Consider the following 26279-nt stretch of genomic DNA (forward strand, 5'->3'; position numbering starts at 1 on the left):
CAGTGCCTTCCTTAATCACCCACGTAAGGGGGAGTTCAAGTCTTGAGGGGCAGCTGGAGCAGCAATTCTAGAGAGCCAAACTGCAGCTGTTTGTGCTCACACTAGTCCAGAAATCACACCAAGCTAATCAGCTGACACTGCGATTCATGTCATTTCATACAAAATAAAAGTCTACTGCGAGTCAGAGTACGAGCCTGGATGTAGTACGGTGTCCCTAAGCAGCTCCTGGATTGGAGTTTGCTCAGCTACGACCAGCTGCACGCGCGGGCAGACCGCTCTGGGCCCAACACAACCCACAGCCGCGGTGACACCGAGCTTAGACCAATTTTTGTTTATGAGGTAAAACTACAGAAGAACTTATAAAAGAGCTCAGGCTTAGAGTGAAGCAATAAAAGCAATGTTTCTTGGGACACTGTTCAAAATCGAGTGTGCGAGCCCACAAGTCTCACAGCAATGTCCACAGAAGCTTCATTGCTGGTCTCCAGCAGTGCCGGCAGAGCCCGGCCCCCAGCCCCTCCCCAGCCCCCCCCCCCAGCAGGACTTTGTGGAAAAGTTAATACAGCCCTCAGCACGGTGAGCTTCAGTAGGTAAAAAAACCCACCACAATCATCCTTCAGTCTCCTTAATGTATTCTCTACCAACCCTGCACTTCTGCAGCTCCTTGCTTTAAATAATACAAATGGCAAAACTCAGAATCATTAGGGTCAGGATTTTACTCTTAATTACTTAAAGCAGGAGGTTGCTATCATTAGGGTCTCTACAGGGTCAGCAGAGAGGGAGCAGATGCCTAATTCAGGTAATCTAGATCAGCCTAAATTACAGAACCTCAACAGGAGAGCCCACACAATTAGCATCCTAACTTGGTCACATCACCTAGCTTTAAGCAGCCATCTACCTTAAACTCATCAGCTTCCTACCACAGACTTCTCCAAGCTAGGGAATCCCTGATTTGATTATCCAGCCTCGTCCCAGGAAAGAATTTCCTCCTTTTGAAAGGTATAAGTCAGGAAAGAGGAGAAAATCTGGATTAAGTCTTCTTGAATTTTCAACTGGGACACATTTCTACCCAGAAAAAAATTTATTTAGTAACTGTTCTAGTTAAACCAAGCTTAGCAAAGTACTTTCTCTAAAAAAATCAACAAAAACTGTAGAAAGACAGAAGCAAAGTCAAATCATGGGATTATGCAAGATGTGTAGAAATAGGACACTCACCAGTATTCAGTTAGTAAGATCATATTGAGTCTTGTGGGATCTTGAGCTTCCTGACTTGATCAAAAAGACTAAATCCCAATGAACCCAGTTATAAGGTATCAGAAATGATAGCTTAATTCTGTGCTTAATTTTGACATTCTTATCTTGGAAATCTTCCCACATACTTTGCAGAGCCAGAGCCAACAGCCTCAGGAAAGTTGTGAACCTGCATTAGATCTTTGTCAACAAATCTAGATGGAGAAATCTCTCAAATCATTAGAGGAAATGAAAGAAAAATGCTTTATGGGTATTTTAAGTACTTCTCTGCAGTAGGATAACTAATCCCTCTCTTTCTCTCTGCAGATACATGACAGGTTGTTCGTTATCTCCTTGATGATTTTTAACTGAAAAGAAGCCTCTCTAAATAGTTTGTTTTCCCCCATACTGTGGATAGCAAATTCCACATCACCTTGCTTATTTGTAATTGATAAAATAAGTAGCAAGGTCCAGTTTCAGCTGGGTAGCTGCAGGAAGGACAGCCCCCGCCGTAGCTGCCCACGTGTCTGGATGCAAAGTTCTGTTTCTATGAATATGCACACATACCCTTTAAATCAGGCTTTCAGCCAATGTTCATCTTCAGAGAACCACACCACTGACAAGTTTCAAGTTTCTGTAGATCTCAGATGTAAAAGAAAAAGATGAAAAAAAATAATTTCAAAATAGAGTGAATATTTGCAGAAGGTTTTTCCCATAAAAGTCACGGTTTTCATTGAATAACATATTTTACAAGTTTTACCCCTCCCCATTATTCAAAATACTAGAGAAATACGTAACCTGATCTGCATACCCATGAGAAATCAAAGCTACGGACATTCATCATGTTACAGAAGATATCAATTGGGTTGTTTGCTAGAACAATATCCCACATGTTGGCAGATTTGTGGCAACACCTGCCTGGTGGAGAGGGGACCCAGTCACAATCAAGGCCTCTGAACAAAACATCCCAAACCATTTGCTCGGTTTTCCAAGCAATATTATTTGTTTAACAGAGAACATGCCCATACCCTGACTCTTCCTTTCGTCTCCTTGGCGGAACCGCTGCCATCAGCCAGCCGCAGCCCGTGAGCTCATACTGCCCGAGGGGCACCGGCACGCAGCAACAGGCAGAAAACGAAACACAGATGAAAAACCAGCCCTTTTATTTCAGAATTTTGGAGCAGGGCATTAATGTTCAAACAGCTTTCTAGGTTCCAGTCCCTCTAACCCTTTGACACACCGAAGCATACAATCCCACCTTCCCTGAGTATCCCCATTCCCAGATTTGGCACACAGGACAAATACCTAGCCATCCTGTTTTATCCCGTAGAAAGAATGTAGGCCAGCTTTTCCAAACATCCAGAAGCACTCTATTTCTCAAAGTCATGGCAGGCATCCTACTGAAATCAATAGAACATTAATTAAAGTCAACATTGGCCAGGTCCGCAATCCAGCCCATGTAACTTCTCTGCAGGTGATAGGAATTATAGAAATCAAATCCTTTATCATAGCCAAAACATTTTCAAATCGAATTCTACATCCTAGACTAGCAAATTAGTACCCCTTATGGCATCCATAAAATTATTTATTAAAAATATAGAAGAAATTATAGACCAAACTGATGTTTCCTCCCTTCCTCATCTGCTGGCTAATTGCTTTCCAGGCACATTGCACTGCAGTCGTCTCACACGTAACCACCCATCAGCTACAGGCTCCAAATTGTTTTGGGGAGTGATCCCGCAACCCCAGTGGTCTCCGGCTGGAAGCCTCCTGCTCCGCGAGCTGCGGGTGGCACCGACACTCTCCCTCGCACCCTCCTGGCCCAACACGCCTGTGCTCCTGTGAACTGCACGAGACAAAACAGTAACACTGCAGAAAAAAGAGCCCCTGTTCTTGCACTTCGTCTGGTCTAACGGACTACTCTTTGTGGTGCTGATCTGCAAGAAATACATCTGCATTTTTGATGTCACCCTCAACACCAGGGATTGCCCTGTGGGGTGCGAGGAACATGCCCTGTGTTACTTCCAGCCCTGCCTGCAGTCCCGCTTTGCTCACCTCATCAGTAAAACACACAAATCACTACCCTTAGTAACACTTTGTCAGCACTTAGTAATATACTACAGGGAACACGCATGCATATCACACCAAGACAGGATAGACGACAGGCTTGTTTCGGTATTCCGCAGGGATTAAGCAAAGCGTAAGCTATATACTGCATGTAACTCGGGGAGCCCTGCGTGGGACGGAGCCCATGCCCAGCCCCAGCCTTGCCACCTCCCTCCCCCCGTGGTGCTGACCCGCCGCCATAAAGCACAACAGAAGCAGCAAAATGGATATTTTAATTGCTATCCAGCCATCTTTTTATTTCTAACGTATTATCCTATGAATTTTGTACATCATATTACAAATGATTACTGAGGCAGTTAGATCTTAAGCAAATTACACAGTGAACCATCTATTCAAATAATTTTAACCCTTCTTCCTTTTTTAATTACTCAGTAATAGAATTTGATTGCTATGGGTGCATGTGGCTAATTCTTTTTAGTGAATATTCCATGAGATTTCTTCTCAGGTGAGTTGTGCACAGCCAATTTATCACAACAGTGAATTATTTGTGGCACATGGCCACTCACAATATCACCTCAGAGTATTTCTATTCCAGGACTGGAGGAATGGGGCTTTTACAAGTAAAAGGAGTAAAACAGCAATGTTACAAAAGCATGCCAGCTGTGCTTCAAAGCGTTTGAAAGAAAACATAATCCACGTGGAAAAAAAACCAACAGGAAAGATCATATGCCAGTAAAACAAATTTATGTTTTCAATTGGAACAAATAACTGTGGATACATTTTAAAAAATATTCACCCGTTCCGTTTTTAAATCAGACACTTCCACTTTCATTTGTGATAGCTAAGGATGCTAAAAATAGCACTTTCCTATCAGATAGGCTGGAGTTACGTGTCATCTTGTAACAGCAGGTGCAGGCAGGTTTCTCATCTGTAATATTGGCCAACAAGCCCTGGACTCCTAAAAGCTAATGGTCTGTTCAAATGCCTCCTTGATGGTTTGTTATAACCTTCTACAAGTGGGGCTTCACTGCTGCTCTAAGAGTTTGCCACTAGAATATATTTTATAGGCATATGAAAACTAATTACAAGAGAAAATAGACTGATATTGAGGCAACAGAAGGCTCTCATTATCCCAAGAAATACGAAGTTGATGAGTAAAATGCATTCTGTCCTCCCACTGTTTGTGCTTCACCAAGTACTTTTAATGTGCTCCTGGGTCTGAGCTGTGGAGGGGGCACAGGGCAAGGCTAACAAGTGCAGAACGTTTGCTCCAGAGTATGGGAAAATAAATTACTTGTCATTCAGGGCTCGACAGGACAAGAGCACCCGCAGCTGCTGCTTGCCAAGGCTGAGCTGGCAGCTCCTGTCTCCAGCCTCAGCCCCTGGCATGAGCCACCTTCATCGCTCTCCTTCCTGTCCTCCCAGGGGACCCCCGCAGGAGTGGGACATCCTCACATGCTGCACAGGGCACAGCTGCCATTAACAGTCCGCCTGGGTATTTCCACAAGTGCACAGTAGTGGTTATATTTAAAGATTTTACTTGTTTTGCTTTAAGTAACATGGTTTTTATCACCACAATGAGTTTAGGCTAAAAAGAAAAAAAAGTGTCTATGTTGAAAAGTTCTTATTTTTCCCTTGAAACTCTCTAGCAGCCATGCTTTGGGGAAAAGAACTGAAATATTAGTCTCCACGAAACTAGTTATGGGCTATTAGTTATTGGTTAATGTACTGAATTAGTCTCCATGAAAATTACTTCTATTTCACTTTATCATAAGCCTTTGGCCACATAAGCATGCTTAGAGAGGATAGAGATCCGTTAATTAATACTTGTTACTGTCGCCTCAGGCAGCATTAATTTTGCCTGAGCTCAGGCAGTCGGTTTTCCAGTGCAATTATTCCCTGTGGAACACTCATACATCCATGCTCCCAAGACACTTGGATCCCCAGGTAGATTTTCTTTTGCCACCCAGTAGTCACCAGTGGTTGATTTGGGCCATTTTAGGGCAGAATCCTTCATTTTCCCCATACCCCCGCTGCCCATCACCACACATGAGCTCTGTGCCGGTCGCATCCCCCTCCCGTGCGGTTTGCCCAGTAGGGTCCTACCCCCCCCCCTCAGGCACAGCCACTTGAGCACATGGGTTTACACCATCCCCCTTCCCAACATCACCGCGCCACCAAACCACCCGGTCCCCAGCCAGTGCTTCATCCGTGGCCGCGGATCATGATGGCGGCTCAGCCTCCGCCGCCTCAGGAGTCTTGTTATCTCCTTCAGGCAGCACCGGCTCAGCTCTCTGGGGTGGGTTCATCTATTGGCAGCCCGAGGGTACCCCTGTCTGCCCCCAAAATTAACTGCACTGCCCTGGCTCCTGGGCGGGCGACGCACCCTGAACAAGAAGTGCCCCTTGAAGACGGTGACTGTTAACTGCCACCAGTTAAAGCACTGGGGAAGGGAGTGAGTCCTAAGGCTTGGCAATAAAAAGTATCTTCAGAAGCTCATGCATATTTTCAGGGAATAAGTATGAATATTAATACCAAGTGTCGAGATAAACAACTATGCTACATTTAAAAGGACGGTCTATTTATTCTAGGGATTTTTTAATTATAAAATCAATGAAGTGTTAATGATTTTAAGCATTACTTCAGCTCACTGGGAGTTCCAAACCAACTTTTTTTAGTCTATGGCATAAAATCATAAGTTGCTCAGTTTGACCAATTTGTCAAGACAATTTCCATTAGTAAACATGAATAATGAAAGGGAAAACTGGCATGAGCAACTTCACTTAAGCGACTAATGACTTACTGGAAAACAAGTCAGAGACGTTAATATGCCACTTCTTTAAGTGTTTGCAGAGCATAACAACCCAAATATTTCAGTAAAACCTTATTTTGCTCTGTCTTTATTTATCTGTGTATCTACCATTGCCATCGCATACAGATGTCCGCTAATCAGCTCAAAAGCAAACACCCTTTTGGTTTAAACTAATCACTGCTGCTTTCACACAGCTTTCACAAGAAAACTTTAAAAGTATCTCCACCTCTTTCATTGTTGAATTAGCTAATTTGTTCGGGTTTTGTTTAAAGACAAAGGCCTTATGACTATAAAGCACTTGTTAATGTACATGGAGGGAGAGAAAAATACTGCAAGGCACTGAAAATCCAACTGAAGACCCAGGAGCTGTTCCAGAATATGTTAAACCCAATAGCTACTGAAAGCAGATAGCAGGCTCTGTGCTCTCCGGCCATCCTTTGGTGCGACACTCCCCTATGAAAACAACATCACAATCTGCCTTACTAAGTGCACTTTGGGGCATTTCAGAGAAAAATACCAGCAGAAACAGAAACGCTGGCACTGAAGCAAGGCTCATGATGGAGTCCTTTATACAAGGAGTCGAGTACTGAATGGTGCTGGACTTTCTCCACATATCACTGTTTACTCTCAACCAGGAACTTAGCTGACACCCCACCAAAGATGCTTTGACTTTCCCACTTACCCCTTCTCCTGCTGACGGATACCTGGGTGGACCAGGCTGCCATGCCTCAGCCTCCCAATCCGCGCTAACCCCCTCTTTCCATCAGTCCCCAGCTTCCCTGCCCACACTTCCAAGTGGTGGAGATTTGTTCTCACATAAAGTGTAAGAGCTGGTACCCAAACTTCTGGCTCTGCATGACCTGCTGACACTCTGCCTCTCTTCAGAAAGGTCAGTGGAGTTTGGTGTTGGGGTTTTTTTTTGTCTCAGATTGCAGCACGGGCAGTACGTGCCCTGAAAGAACCAAATCTACCTATATGCATGGCATCTGTAAGAAGTCATAATTCTGATAAACACAATTATACCCTCTTGAGAAGGAAGCCAGCATTTCTTCAGCAGCAGCTCTCCTCCCAGCTGACCTCCCTTTGCCACAAATCTCTTCTGACAGGCGCTCACAGTTACCAAAGTGGAAAGCTGTTTCCTTTAGTCACTATCCCCATAAAATATACTGACTCTCTTAATTACATGCTTAGTTGTTTTTTTGTTTTTTTCCAGAGGCTCTACCCATGCATGTAGGCAATAACTCAAGCTCAGGGGCAAGGGACCATGTAATAGAGCAAGAGCAGCGCAGTCGAGTGGAAAACGCGGCACCCTGGAGGCTGCCGGCACCAGGGGACCAGCCCTGAGGGGACACCACCTGCACAGCCCAGCTGAAGTCTGTGGCATGGGTGGCTTTTTGCCACCCTGTCCCTGGAGCTGCAGACCCACGTTTCAGAGGCGCCCAGCCAGCACAGTCACACACAACTTGTGTTTTCATATGGGACAAGCCAGCGCGCTGGCTGACCAGACTGAGGACATGGGAACCGAAATTCCTACCAGCTTCATCTGTGATTCGCAGTATGGAGCATTGATTTTCTGCAGGTGCAGGTCCCAGAGCCGCGGAGATACTGCTGAAGGTCCCCAATGGTCAGAGACACCCAGGGTTCAGCACAGCTTTGTGCTGGTGTGCACCAAGTTAGGGCAATACTCAATGCAGGAGACCATGCCCAGTGCTGGACATTATATATTAAATATGGGCATAAAGGCTCACAAAAGCAAGGGATTCCCAGTCCCATGTGTGCTTTCACTGGACTCTTCTGTTTCCAGCAGCAAAGGCAGTAGGACCAGGAGTAGCCAGTGGAGCAGGAACCCCATGGTCCCCAGAAAAATTATCACAATACTACATTGTCTCAATTCACCTTTCAAAACACAGAAAAAAGCCCAAGCCAAACCCACTCTTATTTCTCTTCAATAAAATTATAAGCAAAAGAGGTCAGAATGCAAATACCTGCGCAGTGCCCTCATTTTGCCCTGTGAAAAGATCCTCTCCAGAAGCACCTCCATGCCTGTCTGCTGGAAGGTAAAAAATAAATTTAGTGACTTTTACAGCCCCATCTGCTGAATCTGTGTGTCCTTGGCTCCATGACAGGTGGTGAACCTGGTAAAACCCAAACCACCCTCCCCAGCAACATCTGGGAATACCCGAGGACAACCGCTTTATCAGAAACCTAAAGGTGATCTGAATGTTATTGACGAGACAGGCACCAATCGATCTATTTTATATCAGAAGGAAGAAATAACGGCTATTAGCTAGGGCTCACTGAAGATGAAACATTTTTGTTTGTTTAAAGAATTGCCTGACTGAACTGAAAATCTTAATAGATAATCTGTGTTGGGTGTTTTTTGTGCAGTAATTCAATAACATCAAAAGCACGCTAGCCAACACAATTTTATGTGAATTTGATATGGATTTACGCATGGCAGAGTTTGTTTGAAGTCTGCAACAAGACACTTTATGGTCTTTCACCCCAAAGCATCCTTCTTCCATATTTCAGGGTTAGTTAGCAAAAAAGAACAACAACAACAACAACAACAACAAAAGTGAGCAAAACAAAACCAAGCCACATTGCCACATTGGAAAAACTAAGACACTATTAAAAAGTATCCTTTGAAAGGCATAAAGTAAAAGAAAAGATATAAAGTATTTTAAATCTCTGTATAGGAACTGAAACACCATCTTTGCAGCAAAACATTACCTGGGACTGTCTCAGATGCCAGGAGCCAGGGACACACTAAAGAGCAAAGGACAAGACGACCTATGAAATATCAGAGCTATAAACTTTGATGGCCTTTCTGAAGAGCTTTTGAAAGATGGCAGAGCTGGTTTGAGTGCTTTCCCAGCCTTTAAAGAGGACTTTGAGGCACAAGCTTTTACACCGAGTGGTTCTCCAGCGTTCTCAAGCAGGTTTTCACTGAATACACTGTTTTAAAAAGTATCTTGCTAGAAACATTTCGCACTTCCAAACACTCAGGCTTGAATAGCTTTTCCTGCAGTGCCTCAGTCCTACTAATTAGCTATGCTTCAACGGTAACAAGATGATCCCTCAGTTTTCCTAACAGGAGAGGCACCTCCCCATCATCCTCAGCCTCATCCTGCCAGAGACCTTGCCAAAATCAGGGGAAAACAGACACACAGTAAATGTTCCTCAGTTACATGCAGAAGATGAAAGTGAAGAACTGTTTTTCTCATGTTATTTCCCTAAGAGCCATGCCCATATTACCTAGAGATCCAGCTACATTCCAAAATATTTTCTTCCTTATTGCTCAACACTCAGCGTGGAAAGGGTTTGTATCTATGCAGGTTGCACTAATGTGATCAGCTTAAACCTTTCACCCTCCTGAAGGCACAGCTAGGAGCAGGGAGAGAGCACACATGGACATCCACATATTTACAGAGAAAAAAACCTTTTCCTTCTGCTGCCAACACAACTCCAGAGTCTTGATACCGCTCTCCTCTCACTGCTTAAATTAATTTGAGAACAACTAGGGAGAGAGCAGGGAAAGAAACAGAAGCAGATTCCCTGGAGCACAGAATCATCTTGTCCCGTTGGTGATCACAGGTCACCAAAATCGTCAGTCTTTTGGGAGAAATCTGGGTCAGTTTAGGCTTGCCTTGTGCTGAGTGAGCCTGCCTGGCAGCCAGCACAACTGCCTAGGTGAGGAGGGCTTGCTGTCAGACCTGGGTTCTCCGGAGAGCAACTTCGGTCCTCATCATAAACTTCCACCTAGAAGTCAATAAAAACAAAACAAACACCCTCTTGCAAGTCAATACTGTTCACTCCAGCGTGGCCAGAGAATCACTCAAAAAGGGCAGATTCCCTGAATTTCACTATGGTTTGCTGTGGTTTTTTATCTGCTGACAAATCAATATAAAATAATCCATTGGGCAAGTCACCAAAATATGACACTCCTTGTACAGGTAGCAGTTGATGGTTTTCAGCAGCTGGAGGATGCCTTTGTTCATGCCTGTGCCCTCTCACTGGCAGTTTGGCAGTGATGCTCTTCATGCAGAGGAAGAGCTGTCACCACAAGGGGAAGAAACTCATCAACTCCAGGTCTTGGGCAGCTTTTTGCTGTTGGATGATGTTAACACTTATGGGGAGTTCAGTTGTTTTACCAAACAGCAGGAAATTTGCAAGACCAAACTGTCCTTTTCATGAGGCTGATGGAGACTCAGGACAACTCCACAGGTATTTCTTGTGCTTCCTGTCGTGCCGCACCCCTACCCCTCAGCACACCCCCACCCCTCAGGCACGCAGCGCACCCCGTGGCCGCATCCTTCACGTCTGGGTTTTGTGTCGGGGGCACAGGGCCAATGGAGGGAGGGGGACGTCGCCGGCCCAGTGCTCCATGAGCCCCTGGAGCAGGGTGTTAACGCGTCCTGTTGGGTGGCATTGCCCCTGCGTACTAGCTAGTGCTGTGCTTACACACCCCCTAGTACCCAGGAACAGCATGTTGGCACAAACCCAGATTCCTTATATTTTAGCCTGATCACCAGAGGCTTAAACAGCATTGTGTGGAAATATTACTTAACTAACTTCAAACAAATCAAATATTTTATTGACCCCTGTTACTGGGAACTAGGGATCTATTTTGATCTTCAGCCTAGGGAGAAATAAGTTCATCCCATGCTGAAAGACAGGGGAGGGCAAAAATAATTTCAATTTCCTTGCCCTGGGCAGAACCTTCAGTGAGGGGTACCAGGACGGCTGAGGGGAGGCAGGCAGTCCCCCTCGGCACTGCTCTGCCTGCAGCATGGGCAGGGACCAGCCCCAGCCCCTCAGCCAGCAGACACACCCCCCCACACACCCCCAGGGAAGCCCCACACAGCCTCCCCGAGCCCTGGCCCTGCAGACCCATATCCCACATCTAACAGCAGCTTCTCGCCCTCACAGCATTTCGCCAAAGCATCAGTCAACCAAAATGAACGCCAACTTTGCTTCTCCGAGAATTCAGAAACAAGCCTGTTTCACAAGTTCTAGAAATAATGTGAAATGCCATGGCTCTCCCAGGACCACTTCCCAGCACATCTGGGGACCTTGTGCAGAACCACCAGCCCTCACCAGCTGCACCACCCACTTCCATAGTTAGCCCATGCGTGTTCAAATCTTGGGTCAAACCAGGAGGAGACAACTTCTCTGAATCATAAAACAAGGTCTTGATTAATAAACCCAGTTGCAGAGTATTTTTTAATATCAGTTCTCACCTCCTTCATAGCAAGATGATTATGAGAAAGATGGAAGAAAAGAAAAAAGCAGGAAAAAAAAGCATCCTCAGAATGGTACTCTGCAGACAAGGACTGCATCCCAGTTCTGACTTCCCAGCAGAGTATCTTCCTTGTCATGTATCACACAATATTCATAAATTCAGGTTGTTGATGTGTTAATAGAAAGCTCTTCTGGTTGGGGAAAAAAAAAAAAAAAGTAGCGTGATGTGGACAACACACCTCCATCATGAACAGTGTGCAGAGCCAGCACAAACAGGAATGAAAGCAAGGCTTTCGTTAGCAGCCAGCTGAGGGGTAGATGGGTAGAGTGGACATAACAAACCATCTCATGTAAGACATGGAAACTCTAGTTTCAGAGAACGCAGAGCTGGGGAGAGAGCATGTGTGACCGCATCACACGCTATCAAAATTAAGCTCTTCTGCAGACGAGTGATGGAGCCAACTGGAGCTGCTGCTTCCTTTTTATTTTTTTTATTTTTTTATTTTTTATTAAGAAAGTGCTTGCTCACTTGGGAGTCATGCAACAAAGACATTTTAGGCTGGAGAACTGATAAATAGCCCTGGTTTTCTGCAAGGCACCAACAGCCTCACCCAGTGTCTTTGTAAGTCAGCACGCATGGGTGGACACCAGTGAATCAATGTGCCTACAGCACATAGTTAGCAGTCACCTTGTGCCATGCCTCCTACAGCAGTCATTTGTGCAGCTGTAATATTAAACAAATGTCTTTCCCGAACCTGCTTACCATGAATGCCCTGGAGACAACTGAATTAGTGGAAGTGCAGGCTGCTGTTGTCATACTGTAAGTAGTTCAGAATGGAGTTCCCTGCCTGCATTTCCCCAGCGAGCTCTTTACATCCATCTGAGCTGATCGATTTTCAGTCAGTTTTCTGTGGGATGAGTTCAGATTCCCCCGCCTCAGATATGCAGAAAGAGCATGTGAGTTAATTCACTAAACTGCACAGCGATCCTTCCCCAGTCTCTTCAGGAAATGCAGTCTGTGAGAATGAAGACTAAATGGACCTTGTTCTGCTTACTAAAATTGTTTTTAAAGAGGTACCCTATCTACAGATTTGGATTTATGAGCAACTGCTGGGTGCCAAGCCCAGCAGTTACCATGAAACCAAGGAAGCTGGAAAAAAACCAGAAGGAAATAAGGATGCAGATGGAGGAGGACTGAAGTGTCTTGGGAGGAGAAGGAAGAAAGCAAAAAAATATCAGTGTGAAGTGGCCCAGACCAATGATTTTAGAATTCTGTACCCAACTGCCCTAAGTTTTTTTAGAGTTATTTATCTGACTCTACCCATCATGTTTTCCCCCAAGTCCATTACCCCTAAAATCAACAGAAATAGCTACATCCTTACAACTTTTCCTACAGTTCCCTGCAATTCTCCAAGTCACAATCAAAATTCTGTCTGGAGCAGTTATTTTGGGTATAACTCTATTACCAGGGACTGATAGAATTAAAAAAAAAAAAAAAAAAAAAAAAAACAAACTTCTCTGGTCAGAGAGTTTATTGCTGTCTCTCTTATATTTCATTCTGAGTTTCATTTTTTCAGCACATTCTTTTTCTGGAGCAATCACTGGCAGAGATGATATAAGCAGGGTCCTTGGACAACAGCTTTCCAGTCCAGGGAGTTTATTTGGAAGGGTATAAATGCCTAAGATCTAATAAAATATTCTAGACTCCCCAAGGCAACACACGTGGCAACCTAAGAAGGGTCACCCCCTGAACGGATTATAAATACACACCGTGCATCAAGTTTCTCCAAATTCCCTTCCCCTAACCCACCCACCTTTTAACACAAAATAAGATAAAATACAAAAATAGCTTTGAGCATACTTGAGAGTTTAATCTAGTAAAGGAAGAGCTGAAGGGTGCTGCTCTCCTCCCGAGCCTGCTGCAGTGCAGATCAGGAAAGCCCGCTCCTCCCTGGCTGGCGGCGTGTTGCACAGCGCCTCTGTTTGCTTTGCCGAGATGCTCCCGCGGAGCGCTGGGGCAGGTGTGAAGCAAGGTCAGAGTGGAAGTTGCGAGGAGCAGGGGGAGACGTGAACGAGCCTTGTGGGATGCAAAGCAGGAAGATAACAATAATAATAATATCACCAGAAAACAGATGCTGGGAATTCTAATGTCATTTCATCACAGCAACAGATCCAAACCCACACTGGCATGGGAAGGATGCGTATCTGCACTGAAGGGCAGGCATGACAGAATACTGGAATTCATTGCATATACATACCCACACAAACACTTCAATTTAATGCACAAGTAAAGCTTTCATTTCCATTAATTTTCACTATAAGCGTCTTCACTAATTATACACTGCTTACACTAATCACCTGCCTGAAGGCATCAGATTTTATGTGGGGTTCTTGTCAGATCTCATAAACCAAATAGGGCTGGATCAGATGCTTGGATGAAGAACCTCCTTACAATACAACCTGGTGCTAAAATAATGTAATTGGCTGCAATTCTTCCTTCTAAACAGGCAGAATAGCAGCTAATTCTCAGATGAGCCTGCCTCCAATACTGCCCACTCATTCTCTTCACAGATCCCACAACAAGGCTTTTGGTTTTTCCTCCCCCCCCCCTCCATTAGGATGTTTGTTTTTGCTGTCTACCAAAATTCCCATTCCCTGCAGGTTTCATCCTTCCTGCCTACATTCTTGTCCCATGGAGCTTTCTCATTCAGAAATGGCCACGCATCAGGAGTTGATGCACTGTTCTGTACTTTTTACTTACGTTGCAGAGGGAATTATAACCAAAAAACTCTGCGCTATAGGTCCTTCATAATGACTCAAGGTTATTGTATATAGTCATCAATAAGGTCACAACCAAAGAGGGATTCCTGTGCAAACCAATGTACCCAGCAGCCTCCCTGGCTCTCACAGCGGAACTAGCACAAGAGAGGTGATGCTTTATAGCACCCTGCTTTACAAGGTGTGCAGAAGCATGGGGAATATCACAGGAAACCCCACCACCAGGCAACCAAACCTTGCCCTCTGCCCACCATCCCTCCTGGTGTTGCTCACAGATGCTATGAGCATCACTCTCATAAAAACCACCTGCCCACAGGACATGATCCCTTCCAGCCCCGCTGCTGCAGCTGGGCTGGGCTGGTTCAGCCCTTCAGCATCTTGGACACAGCTGTGTCTGTCCATCTGTCTCTCTGAAGACAAGGAACGGGGCTTCAGGAGCAGTTGTGGACAACCTGAGGCTCATCTCGGTTAACCCTCCTCTTCAGAAAGGTACCTATGCACCAGCCCCTCCACAGAGGGTAACTCAGATTCAACAGCGTGCTTAGGGATCCAGCCTGTCTATGAACTTCTATTTCGTTTGTAGACAGAATAAAGAAAACGAACCAAAAGAAAGAGAAAGAAGGCAACAACCAGACTTGAAAAACTTGGTAGACATTGTCCTGCTACTTTACTTTGGTATGCTCAGGGAAATTCTACAGTATCTTGCCGCTTCCACACAAAGAGCTGCATCGCACCCCAGCACAATGCTCTCACGTGGCACACCAAGTAGCCAACATGAAGATATGCTCTTAAAATCCTAACACTCTCCTCCTCCTGTCACTCTCCCCAGTTGCCCTGAAGCGATCATTTATTTCAAGGTGATTAACTTTCTGCCACAGTAGCAGCCCCATACAATTCTGAATGCTCTGTGCAAATGTTTCTTTATTAATGAAATTAAACATCAGAGACACATGCTGTCAGGATAAATTGATACAGTAAGCTCTTCTTTAGCCTGAGTCTGATAAATCACGTGCAACACTTAGAACAAGATTTGTAGGGGTTTATTAAAAAGCTCAGCTACTTTTCAGTTCCCAGGCTCCGATCCAATGAGTACCCCATTAAAATTAATTGGATGTGCTGAACCACTTCATGATGAATCCATTTCATACTTAAATATACATAGAAACAACCAGGTTGGAATGACCTCTAGCCATACATATATATATAAAAAAATAAAATCAAAATTACTCTGAAAACATAAGAAACAAAATTATTTTTATCATTGACTATCACCCAGAGGAACAGCTATAGCAACCTCACACAGCTAAAAATCTAACATGAAATAGTTTTGAAGAAGGTGCAGACAGCAGCAATTAAAAGTCTAGTTTTACTGGTCTGGCAGAGTTTGGTCTACTTTGTAATAGCCAGCCTTCTCCGCTGCCTGCTGTACCCTCTTCTTAAGTGCACAAGAAATCTTTTATTTCAAAAATTGTGTTTTTAAAACTTTTTCTCCTGATTAAAAAAAGCTTCTCTCCAACACTGTTTGGCAGGGGGGGTGGCGTGGGGGTTGGATGGATGGATAAATTATCTTTTTTATTTCTCATGAAAATAAATCAAAGCAGAGAAGCAAAATACTAGAATTTCTAGAATTTCTAAAATGAGCTTTAACAAATGGACTGTAAAACTTTCACAGTATGCTACAGAATCAGCATCTAGAGGTGGAATTTGTTTTTTCAATGCTGACCACCTGTGAAGAGTAACCCAGCAGCAGCCACAGCAGTTACCTTTGCTTTCAGAGCGAGCCGCTTGTCACCAGACCGCAGAAGGAGATAAAACAGGCACTAAGGTCTAGGCAATAGAGTCACCTTCTTAGTTCATTACAAAGCTCCTTTACCTGATCCAAAACATTCAGCTAAAGACTCATCTTACATAAACACTTAGTTGCATATCATTAGTGCTCTTCCCTGGACTTGGGAGATTACATTTATTTTAAATATTTTAGAAAGTAGCATTACAAGGATGTTATAAATGTGGCGCTGGGCCTTGCAGTTCAGCTGTGCAGAGAGCAGCCCGTGTGAGTGCAGGTACCTTGGGCATCTGCACCGGCATTTCAGATACAGAAAGAGAAAACAGCAGAGAGACTTTCAGCCCTTTGCTCAAGCACTCTCTGCGAGGGCTCCCACACACACCCGCCGACGCGTTCAGGATTGCTTCCCTTCGGAAAGTGCTGATCCACCAAGGGCACAACTCCCCAGAAATGGTCATTAAAGCAGAGGAGTTCAGGGATCAAGATCTGGATATTATCATCATTCCCTTGAAAAGTTCCACGGCAGCTCTGCATTCCTCACCAGCACTGGGAAAAGTTCAGGACCTGCCTTCGAGCACTGCTGCTGCTCCTTTCCGAGAAGGCTCAGCCTCCAAACTGCAGCAGAGGGAGGGGATCGCTGCCAGGGGAGCAGGAGCAAGCCCAGGGTGGCAGAGGAGGGCAGATAACCGGAGGGGTAGAACACATGCCTGGGGCACTGCTAAATGACTGTAAGTGTGGAAATTGGCCTTTTGCTACTTTGGGGCTGGGTTTTTCATGGCAAATTCCTTCCCCAAAGCCAGTATGATCATCAAAAGCCTCCAAACCCCCCAAAAAAGCCTGCAGGAGACATCACACAGCCTAGGCCTAAACATGGTCCAAGACATAAATGTGACCTCCCAGCTCTTTGAGACGGAGCTTCGCACAGCGACCCATTTCATTGCGATTTACCTTCCCCCAGAACTCCACTGACAAGTGCAAAAGGGGTTCAATGCCCCTTGTCTTTTTGTTAAGACAATGTCAGGCTTTCCTTAAGGGACTCTACAAATGTCTTCAGAGCAACTGCCACCAGAATGGGGCCAGGCCCTTCCCAGTGGTGCCCAGCGACAGGACAAGGGGCAACGGGCACAAACCGCATCACGAGAAGTTCCAGCTCCACGTGAGGAAGAACTTCCCTGCCCTGCGGGTGACGGAGCCCTGGCACGGGCTGCCCAGCGAGGCTGGGGGGTCTCCTTCTCTGGAGACATTCAAACCCGCCTGGACGTGGTGGGTCCTGCTCTAGGAAAGCTGCTGCAGCGGGGGGTGGGACGAGATGCTCTCCAGAGGAGCCTTCCAACCTCGACCATTCTGCAATTCTGTGACTCCTAGCTGGCCAGGAGAGGCTGGGAGCATGTCAGCATGCTCCCCACCATGGACATGCTTTGGCAGTGGGTGCAAACCTCTCTGAGGCCCCACCTAAAGCCATCTGAGGGAATCCAGCAACCAGGTCTCCACCTTCCTCTGCCCCATCAGAGGTGATGCTACACACCAAGACGGCACCTGCGACACCATCCCCAGAGCAAGATCAGGATGCCCAGCACCCACTCACCTCTGCTCTCCACCTGCCCACTCGCCAGATCGTTTTTCCCAGGCCGGGAGCATTCCCTTCACACAGGGCTGTTGTGCACTGGCAGCACGTACACGGATGTTTAACATCCAGACCAGCTGCCTGCACAGACCACGTGCCTCTGTCAGCCCACGTAACAGACCTGCATAGCTCAGGGAGGCTGGTGCACCCTGGGAGATCATCTGTGCCTCCAGGTTTATTAGGATTTCAAAGCTAATGCCCTTCTAAAAAACCCAGATTCATCATCTGTGAGTTCATTACAGTCTCCTTGGAAATTTATTTGCCTAATTTTCAATTAAATCTATGAGAAGTTCTGCAAAGAATAATTTTTTTTTTCCTTCTTACAGCATGCAACATCCCTCTTGGATGGATCTGTTCTGGATCCAGTCCAGATTAACAACCCAAGTTAATAGCAAGGCTGCACTTCACTCCAGATCTCTTTCCAAAAAGTTTTTACAGGCATGCTGCTACAGTCAGAAATCACTGTCATGGCCGCTGGCCAGGAGCTGAGGGTACTCAAGGGCCAGGATGGACCCTCAGCTGCACAGACCACGGCAGCCAGGACACCTCAGATACCTATGTATTACGGTATGGAGATTTAGGCTGGATATTAGGAGAAATTTCTTCATGGAAAGAGTGGTCAAGCATTGGAACTGGCTGCCCAGGGAGGTGACGGGATCACCGTCCCTGGGGGTATTTAACAAACACGAAGATGTGGTGCTTGGGGGCATGGCTCAGTGATAGACTTAGTGCTGGGTTAACGGTTGGACTTGATGATCTCAAAGATCCTTTCCAGCCTAAATGATTCTGCAATTCTACGTCAACAGAGGAGCAGTAAAGGAGTTTACCACAAAAGAGTTCGCCTCTCCTCTTGTGAAGAAACAAGAGTTTCTCTCAAGCCAACTCTATTAACAGCCACGGCATTGACAATATGCATGCCAAGGGTAAAAGAGAGACTGCTAAAATTGTGACAAGAGAAATAACACTGATGGGTTTCAGCTGAAGGTCCATATCCATCTAGAACATATGGTATGGAGGTGTATGAACAAGACCATGCTATTCTCCATGGATGACTGTCGTCTAAAGCCTTTTGCTGATGCACACACAGAAAAGGAAACAAACAGCTCTGGCAAAGCTGGGACAGCCAGTGCCACCCCCAGGAAGGCACCTGTGTCCTCCTCCACCCTGGAGGAGTTCACCTCCCTCTGCAGCCATCTGGGGAGCCTCAGCCCCGGACACACCCCAGCACCAGCAGCGGGGTGGGAAATGCCATGGGACGGGGAGCTGCTCCCTACCCCAGCATGGAAACTGTCCGACATGGAAGAATCTGGGATTCAGCAGCTGCATGCTGCTAACGCTTCCTATAGCTGAACCCTTAGAATACAGTCTGAAAAGTGAAAGACAGTGTTTAAAAAATGGTTTAACAGATGCAAAGTAGAGAATGGATTTGACAGGACAAAAGATCCTCAAAGTTACACCGACGTCATTTTCTCCAGAGTAAAATCTAACAGGAAAATATCATATCATTATAAAACCTCCCAAGGAACAGAACATGAAGCACGTCAGGTAGAACTGAAATTCACTGTCTTCCCCAGACAGCTGGTAAGTTTATTCACAGAAGGTGACATTCACACTCTGCAAAGGACCAGCAAAACAGAGGATAAGTGGCAGGGAGCAAAGTTAATGACTTCTGCAGACCCCCAGTTTTGACCCAAACAAAAGAAATCTCAAACAAAACACAGCCATGGGCTGGTACAATGGCTCCGCATGATGATCTGCTAACTGTAGTGACTGATAGTTATTTCTGCAGGGAGCAAATGTGTTCATGACATTGAAAGCCTGGATATTGGCGTGCCATGATTCATTCCTCCTCCATTGAATCTGCAATATTTAGACTTTTACCAAAAGCTGTGCTTTTGCAGGAGTTTGGAAGAAGGTTGATTTCACTTTTTCCCATTGAAAGTGGCATTCCCCTCCTCCCCTTCTCAAAAACAAAAGATTAATTAAAGCAGCATTGATTTTCCATTCCCTATGTTAGCTCCTATTTGATCTGAAAGCTTAATAAACTATTTCTGGCATACAATGAAATATTGTGAGTTAAATCCAGATGAGAGTTTGCAAGCAGTGTCTTTCTTAATTATAATCAAAACGCTTACGTAGGAAAATACTAGAGTCAGCATATAATTTCAGTATTAGTGACAAGTCTGTGGAAATGAAAGTAAGAGAGTCTATCATGACTGTAAGTTTGTCAATCCACTCATCCATCAGTTTCTGCACTAGGATGGAAAGACCATCCTCACATGAAGCCCATGAAAAAAAGGTGATGTTCTGCATTTAACCTGCTGCCTCCTAAGATGAGGCATCTTCTTTCATCTGAGATTCCCCATTTTTCACCTTTTCTGTCAAGGGCCACGAATGGCAGATCTGAAAGGACATTGTATGAAGTGCTGTGCTCCCCCAGTGCTCCCTGGCACCACGAAAGCCCTTACGGTTAATCAGTGCAGTCACTCGTTACGGATCTATGACAAAATGAAGAAGAATTCCAGATTTAGACCTCATTAGAACCCTCAGATTTGGATGTATCCAGGTTGTAACCTAAAAGCAACTAATATAGAAAGAAATGCCTATCGGGAAAGTATCAGAAACACAATATGTACCTAGATGTGTGCTGTAGCTAAAGAAATACTAAAAAATAGAAAATTCCAATTCAAGATATATTTATAATTCATTTTCAGTGGGGAAAAATAATAATTCTTTAATCTGTAGTTGAGCCCTAAATGTTTTTTGAAAGTGAGCACAAAAGGAACAGGAACATAGAAAAGCCGATGCTCAATTTTCAGTTTGAAAGTACTTTGGGGAACAATTTTTCTGGTATCTACTGCAGCTTTGGGCATGTTATTTTGTTATTAGTCCAGTAATTTCTTTTTTTTAATGCATCCGATTGTTCAGCAAATTACAGTATTTTAACTTGTCATCTGAAGCTACCGGTATGCTGAATCTAAAATTCTTTCCATACACCACAGAGAACCGTTGTGGAGCCATTGCACGGTCCGAGTGGAAGTGCTCTCGGCACACACAGATCCCACGGTTCCTGTTCAGAAGCCCACAAAAGCCCCACGCCAGCCCCGCTCCCGCAGGGGCCAGGCTGCCCACGCCATGCGCAGTGCCCGTGGCTGCAGGGTCATCCCCCAGGCAGGGCTTGCTCGTGATGATGCAGCTCCCCTCGAGCAGTCTCATTTCCCCTTACGAATGTCCTGTTTCCCTTATTTATGAGTGCCCTCACTTTCCCACATTAAAAACGGGCTCTCGAGCCTTTCTTGCCTGCCACACTGCACTATCTTCTCATCGTCACAGAAGTTTTTGAAGCTTTGTAGAGGATATGCAAGATGAATATTATGATCTCACCTTTTTATACTTGCTGAATATTTAAAGGTTTTTAGCTCCCTTAAAATAAATCTTTTCCAATTGGAAGGACAGAGGGCTACTGTTTCCATAACAACCATCCTCAGAAAATTTTCTTTTGGTAAATACAGCAGAATTAACTGCATAGTTTTAACGTTTAATCATATTCTGTTAGACACATATGAAAAAAGGTAAACTTTCGTTCACCTTGCCTCTCTACCATCTGTCTCATGACCAAAATACAGCTCCCTTCAAACAACTGAAAGATCGTAGAAGAAAAGCACCTGTGAACTCATTCATTATGCTGTTAAGCAAGCTGCCGGGCACCGCTGGCTAAGAAATAAGATTGAAAATTACTGATACATCTTCCATCACTGCAATTTCCACAAGGTTAGAAAGAGTCACATTGGATAAAATCTTGGGAGTGCTAAGGCAATGGTCTGGGTAATAAATGCAAAAAGGCATTCTCATTTTTTGTATTGGGAGCAGAGAAACTAGAATTGAGTGCTCCTGGCAGAAGAGCAGAAATCAGGGTAGGATTTCCCTGATCTGGATACGAGAGGCAGTTCGAGGGGCCTTGCTCCCCACACAACCTGCCTGGCAGGCGTGAAAAACATTTGTACCCATCTCCTCAGATAAATGAAATACACTCACCCCTCCAGCTGTTCTCCCAACAAGGTATCTTACTGGATATTCACCAGAACTGAACCAAGACTGATGCAAGGCAGCAGGCTCCTGGAGTTTGGAAAAACATTGTTTAACTTTGGAGTCATCAGAGCTCAGGTATGTGCCCAGCACTGGCTCTGAGGAAACAAGGCTTTGGTGAGCTGCCACCTTGGCTGCTTACAGTTGCCATCACAGAGCTGTTGCCCCATGTTCCACGTGTGACAGCAGCAAAAAAAGGTTTTGTTAACGTTCTTTTAAAATCAGTCCAGGTCATTTCTAGGATGTTTCTGTGTCTTTGTACATTCACCCCCAATGCCTACTGCATTGAACAGTTCATCGCCAGAAATCACATCATCATGGAACCGTCTGGGTTGGAAGGGATTTTAACAAGCATGCTTACATATAAGAAAAATATTTGCTACAGATTACCTACGGAAACCACTGCCAAATGCCTGTGTGAGCGTTCACACATACTGAAACCCAGCTCGGAGATCTCAGTTTCTCCATCCAGAATGGAAGAGCATGTGGCCTGCTAATCAGATCAAAACTGCTCAGATCTCAAATTAAGTTCCCAAGTATGAATGAACTACGAAATCGGAATTTGCAGGTTAAAAATTTTCACACAAGACTCAGTAAACAGTTTCCACCAACTATAGTTGAAAAAAACCCACCTTTAAATTGACCTTAAGCCGCTTTTTGCCATGCTTTAAACTACCTAACATATTACACCTTATACATTTCTGCCCATTTTTAATAAGAGCAGCTCAGCAGAAACTGTAATACATGGAGCAGGTAGAATGTATTTACCATACGTATATACACATTTATACGGGCTTTTAATAAAATTCACTGCAATGCTATTCTATTTTTCTTCTACAAAAAATGCCTTTGGCTTTAGCCTCAGAAATGATAAAAAAAAGCATCTCTCCTTACCAAGTAGAGAGAGTACTGCATAATGACCTGAGAAGAAAGAATATTACAATTCATCTATTTCTTAACTTCTCAGAATAATAAATTTGAAGATCTGACTTGCAACCTGAACTAAAAAGCTTCTTTGAAGCTCTTGATAAAGAAAACATTTCATAAAGGCCATTTCTCTCTCAAGACCACTCAGTACCACTTACACAACCTAAGGCACAATTCAGGTTGCGCAACATCACTGAACATTATCCTGAGCTACTCGGCTTGCGTGGAGCCTGGGTGTTTAACTCTGCGCACAGATGCCCGTACTGCTGCGTTATCGCACAGAAGAGGGAGCAGAGAAAAAAGAAACCAATAAGCAGGTACCCACTGAAAGAAATGCAATAAAGCAATTAGGCTCTCTGAAGGTAAAAGCTATAGAGATATTGTTATGACAAAGACTGATAAACCATAAAACAAGATCAAAGGATGTGCCATTGTGTTGAAAGTGGCCAAAAGGAAGAATAAAACCCACTGTAAGAGCAGGTTCCTTCATGCTGCTTTTGGAGTACATCACTGACATCTAACCAACTTGTCCTGGGACATGCTGCTAAATCCTGGTACAAAGGGACCTGGCCTCACCTAGCCATTGCTTTGTGAAACAGTTCACATAGCCAAAGGCAGTTATTTTCCTAGAAGTTTTCATCGAGAGGAATCTTGCCAGGAGGTCGGTCTTTGGTATCAACAGGTCCCTGTGCTGCTCGGAGGCAGCTCCGCCACGGGCAGGCACATAGCGCATAGCAGGGATTTCGGCAGCCAGCACACAGGCCCCTGAGAGGCAGGGGACCTTGGGCATCTTCCAGCTGTATCCACACAGAAGTACCTCAACAGCTAATTAAGCTATCAACTCTTCAGCATTTGAATGAGCTCATGCATCTCTGTACAGCATCACCATATGTTGTTTAGACAGACCGTTACTTTTACTTCATTTGGGGCCAAAAAGCTGAAATTCAAAGATATCCCTTTGCAAACACTTGAGCCACTTGATTCCCTTGAAAATGTGGACAGGTTGTCTCAAGGCCATCAAGCTTCAGAAACTTTCCATTCCCCCTGAAAAGTGACTCTCCTGTTGGCCGCCTCCTGCCATACTCGGTGCCGTGCCCATCCCTGCTGCCCAAGTGAGCGGTGCTCAGGACCAAGGTGGAAAACAGAAAATGTTTGACTCCGCACAGCTTGGACCACTGCAGTAGACATCGGTCACACTCCTGTGATGGCACCTGAATCTGTCGGACATCAGACAGCTCCCAAAACATCTGTTGACTGAGGTTTTCTGTCCTCCACCCCAACTGTTACAGGTGCTCCCAAAATCACTATTCATCAAAAGTCTTACTCCTGCCTTGACCTTTCCGTAACCTTGTGCAATCACTCATACCTGCATCCCAAACTGAGGGACCCTTTACCCTCCACACACCTGCCTTTACCAAAGGCCACTACAAAGCCTTATTCATTTAGTTTGAATATTATGCTCCCTTCCTAATTCAGACCACAGCGGCACTGCAAAACCTCCTCTAGCCCCAAAAGACTGTCCACATTCAACTGACATTCCAACCTGACAGAAACTTCTGCTGGTGGCAGCCCAGCTGTGACGGTGAGGTGAGGCATACTTAGCCCTACCTGGGAGAAGGGACCAGCTCTGGCTCCTCACCTGGCACCTGCCGAAGGTCCTTTCCAAGGAGAGCTACGATTTACTGAAAAACCCTTCTCATGATGCATGTTGACAGAGCAAACACAGACACTGATGGTGCAAAGGGGCAGAAAATGCACCTGCCCTCAGCTGCCCAAGGCACTCCTGCCATGTCCCAGCTCACAGGAGGTGGAGAAAATCTGTTCTGAAATTAGGTGAAAACGAAAGGCTATTCTTTTCTCTCCACCAGCACCTTTTTGCTGCAGCTTCTCCTTCCCAGCCATAAGTGCACTTTCCATATCAAAAGGCAAGAGGCTGATCTGGCTGCGTTTGAAACGCAAAGGCCTTGTTTCTTTTAACAAGCAGCGCGAGAGGGTTCAGCAGACAGCGCAATCAAGGAAATACCAACACAACAGGCTCCCTCGGTGAAAGCTGCCTGTGTGTAGTGCTGCATCATGGTGTCTGCAAAGTAATAAGCAGCGGAAAGAGTTGTTCAAGCTAAGAGAAATGTAAATTGCTGAATTTGGACTTACTGTGCAATAAAGGAAACCTCAGCACAGTAGATGAGCAGGGAAGAAAAAGCCATATCAAAAGTTACAAGACATGCAAGAGCAAGCCGTGCTATTTCATTCACCTGAAGGTTGACACATTTGCTAGCCAGCAGCAGCTTCTTTTTCTCTATGTTTAGATATCAATGTGCACAACATTTTTCTGTCACTTGAGCACCTAAAAACACCTCTTGGTAATTATAAGCACAAAAAGTCTCATGCAAGGAAAGTACCCATCTTTTCTAGAGGATTCCAGCACTCCCTCTGCACAGACACAGTCCAAGCAGTCGTTCAAAGCCTCAGAGGCTGGTACCAGGATTAAAGATGAACCTGCTCCAGTGCTGGGGCCAGCACCCCGGCATGTGGCCATGCCCTGCTCCAGCCTCACACCTCTGCAGCACAGAGTAGTCTCAGCCCTGTAAGCAATACAATTGTTCCCGTTTTCCTTCCCACACCCTGGGCACAAGCAGTCCTGCAGGGGTATATCCCTCATGGGCACGATGCCAGCCAGTGCCCAATGACCTGGATTAAGAGAAGCCCTCAGCTGTGAAGGTAACAAGAAGGTGGAGGTGACACAGGGTGAGAGAAGCAAGAGCACCCTTAAGAGCAGTTCCATCTCCTGATTCGCTGTGCCAAAATGAGTTAGGCAAAACACATCAAAAGAAACAAATCATTTCACAGGCAATCCTGTTTACATGGCTTGCTAACTGAAAAAAATGTGAATTAAGAGGGCTACACAGAAGGCAGGGGAACAAGTCCTATCCCAGTCCCATGTCATTGCATTATGTTGAACTGTTCGTTCAAATTCCACCCTTAAAAAAAGAAATAAAGTGTTCACAAGGCCCTTTAAAGAGTAACTTCCAAAAACCTGGGCTCCACAGCCGCTCTCCCAAACAACTGCAGCCCAGCACAAAAACCAGCTAGGATAAACCAGCTAGGACTTTACCTGCGTGTGAGGTTACAAATGAATTATGAGATTCGTGTCAGTCAGTTGTTTGTTTTGGAAGCAAAAAGCTAAGGAAATAACAGCTGAAACAATCTAGTGGCTTTTAGCTACCCCAAAACTACCCCCATACAACTCAGCCACTGCTCCGAGGAAGCCAGTGCCAAGTGTGACACTAAAAAGGTCACAGAGGGTCACCAAGGTCACAAGGAAAGGAACTGGAGCCTGGGTTCTGGCTGGGGAGAGGGAAACACTTAAGGAATAACTATCAGAACCATCAAGGAGTTACAAGAAAAAACATTTTTTTAAAAAGCATCAGTGTAGCAACTCCCTGACACCACTCAAGCGACACTGGGGCCTCTCACAAGACGACATTGAGGGACAAAAAAAGGAAAGGGTTGGCATTAGGGATGGGAGCCTGAGTTCTGCAAGATACACAAAACAATCTCTTGGGAAGTGCTGCCATCACTCGAGGAACTGAATTTCCTCCCACTTTTTGTAACACAGACACAAATTAAAAACAACTAAATGCGTGTAAAGAGTTTGATTTATCAGGGGTCTTGGAAGTGGGGAACAGCGTGTGTAAATCACGTGTAAAACAAGTGTAAATCAGCTGTCA

At 45.1% G+C, this 26279-nt stretch overlaps 1 protein-coding gene and 1 long non-coding RNA gene across 13 annotated transcripts in view; both read right to left on the reverse strand.

The window, feature by feature from the left end:
- LOC121092245 overlaps positions 1-1867 on the reverse strand; it is an 85733-nt gene extending 83866 nt beyond the window's left edge. The window contains exon 1 of the long non-coding RNA XR_005829231.1: positions 1795-1867. This is a non-coding gene — a long non-coding RNA (uncharacterized LOC121092245). The remainder of the gene's footprint in view (positions 1-1794) is intronic.
- A 508-nt stretch (positions 1868-2375) lies between these two features.
- Positions 2376-26279, reverse strand: part of PRELID2 (PRELI domain containing 2) — a 79443-nt gene continuing 55539 nt past the window's right edge. For all 12 annotated transcript variants that reach the window (XM_040602894.1, XM_040602892.1, XM_040602893.1 and 9 more), the window contains 2 exons: positions 8092-8153; positions 2376-2624 (listed from right to left, as the gene is read on the reverse strand). In XM_040602894.1, the coding sequence (XP_040458828.1) occupies positions 2435-2624; positions 8092-8153 (252 nt within the window). In that variant the 3' untranslated portion in view covers positions 2376-2434. The remainder of the gene's footprint in view (positions 2625-8091; positions 8154-26279) is intronic.

The sequence above is a fragment of the Falco naumanni genome, chromosome 8, assembly GCF_017639655.2.
Source record: "Falco naumanni isolate bFalNau1 chromosome 8, bFalNau1.pat, whole genome shotgun sequence".
Classification (NCBI taxonomy): Eukaryota; Metazoa; Chordata; class Aves; order Falconiformes; family Falconidae; genus Falco; species Falco naumanni.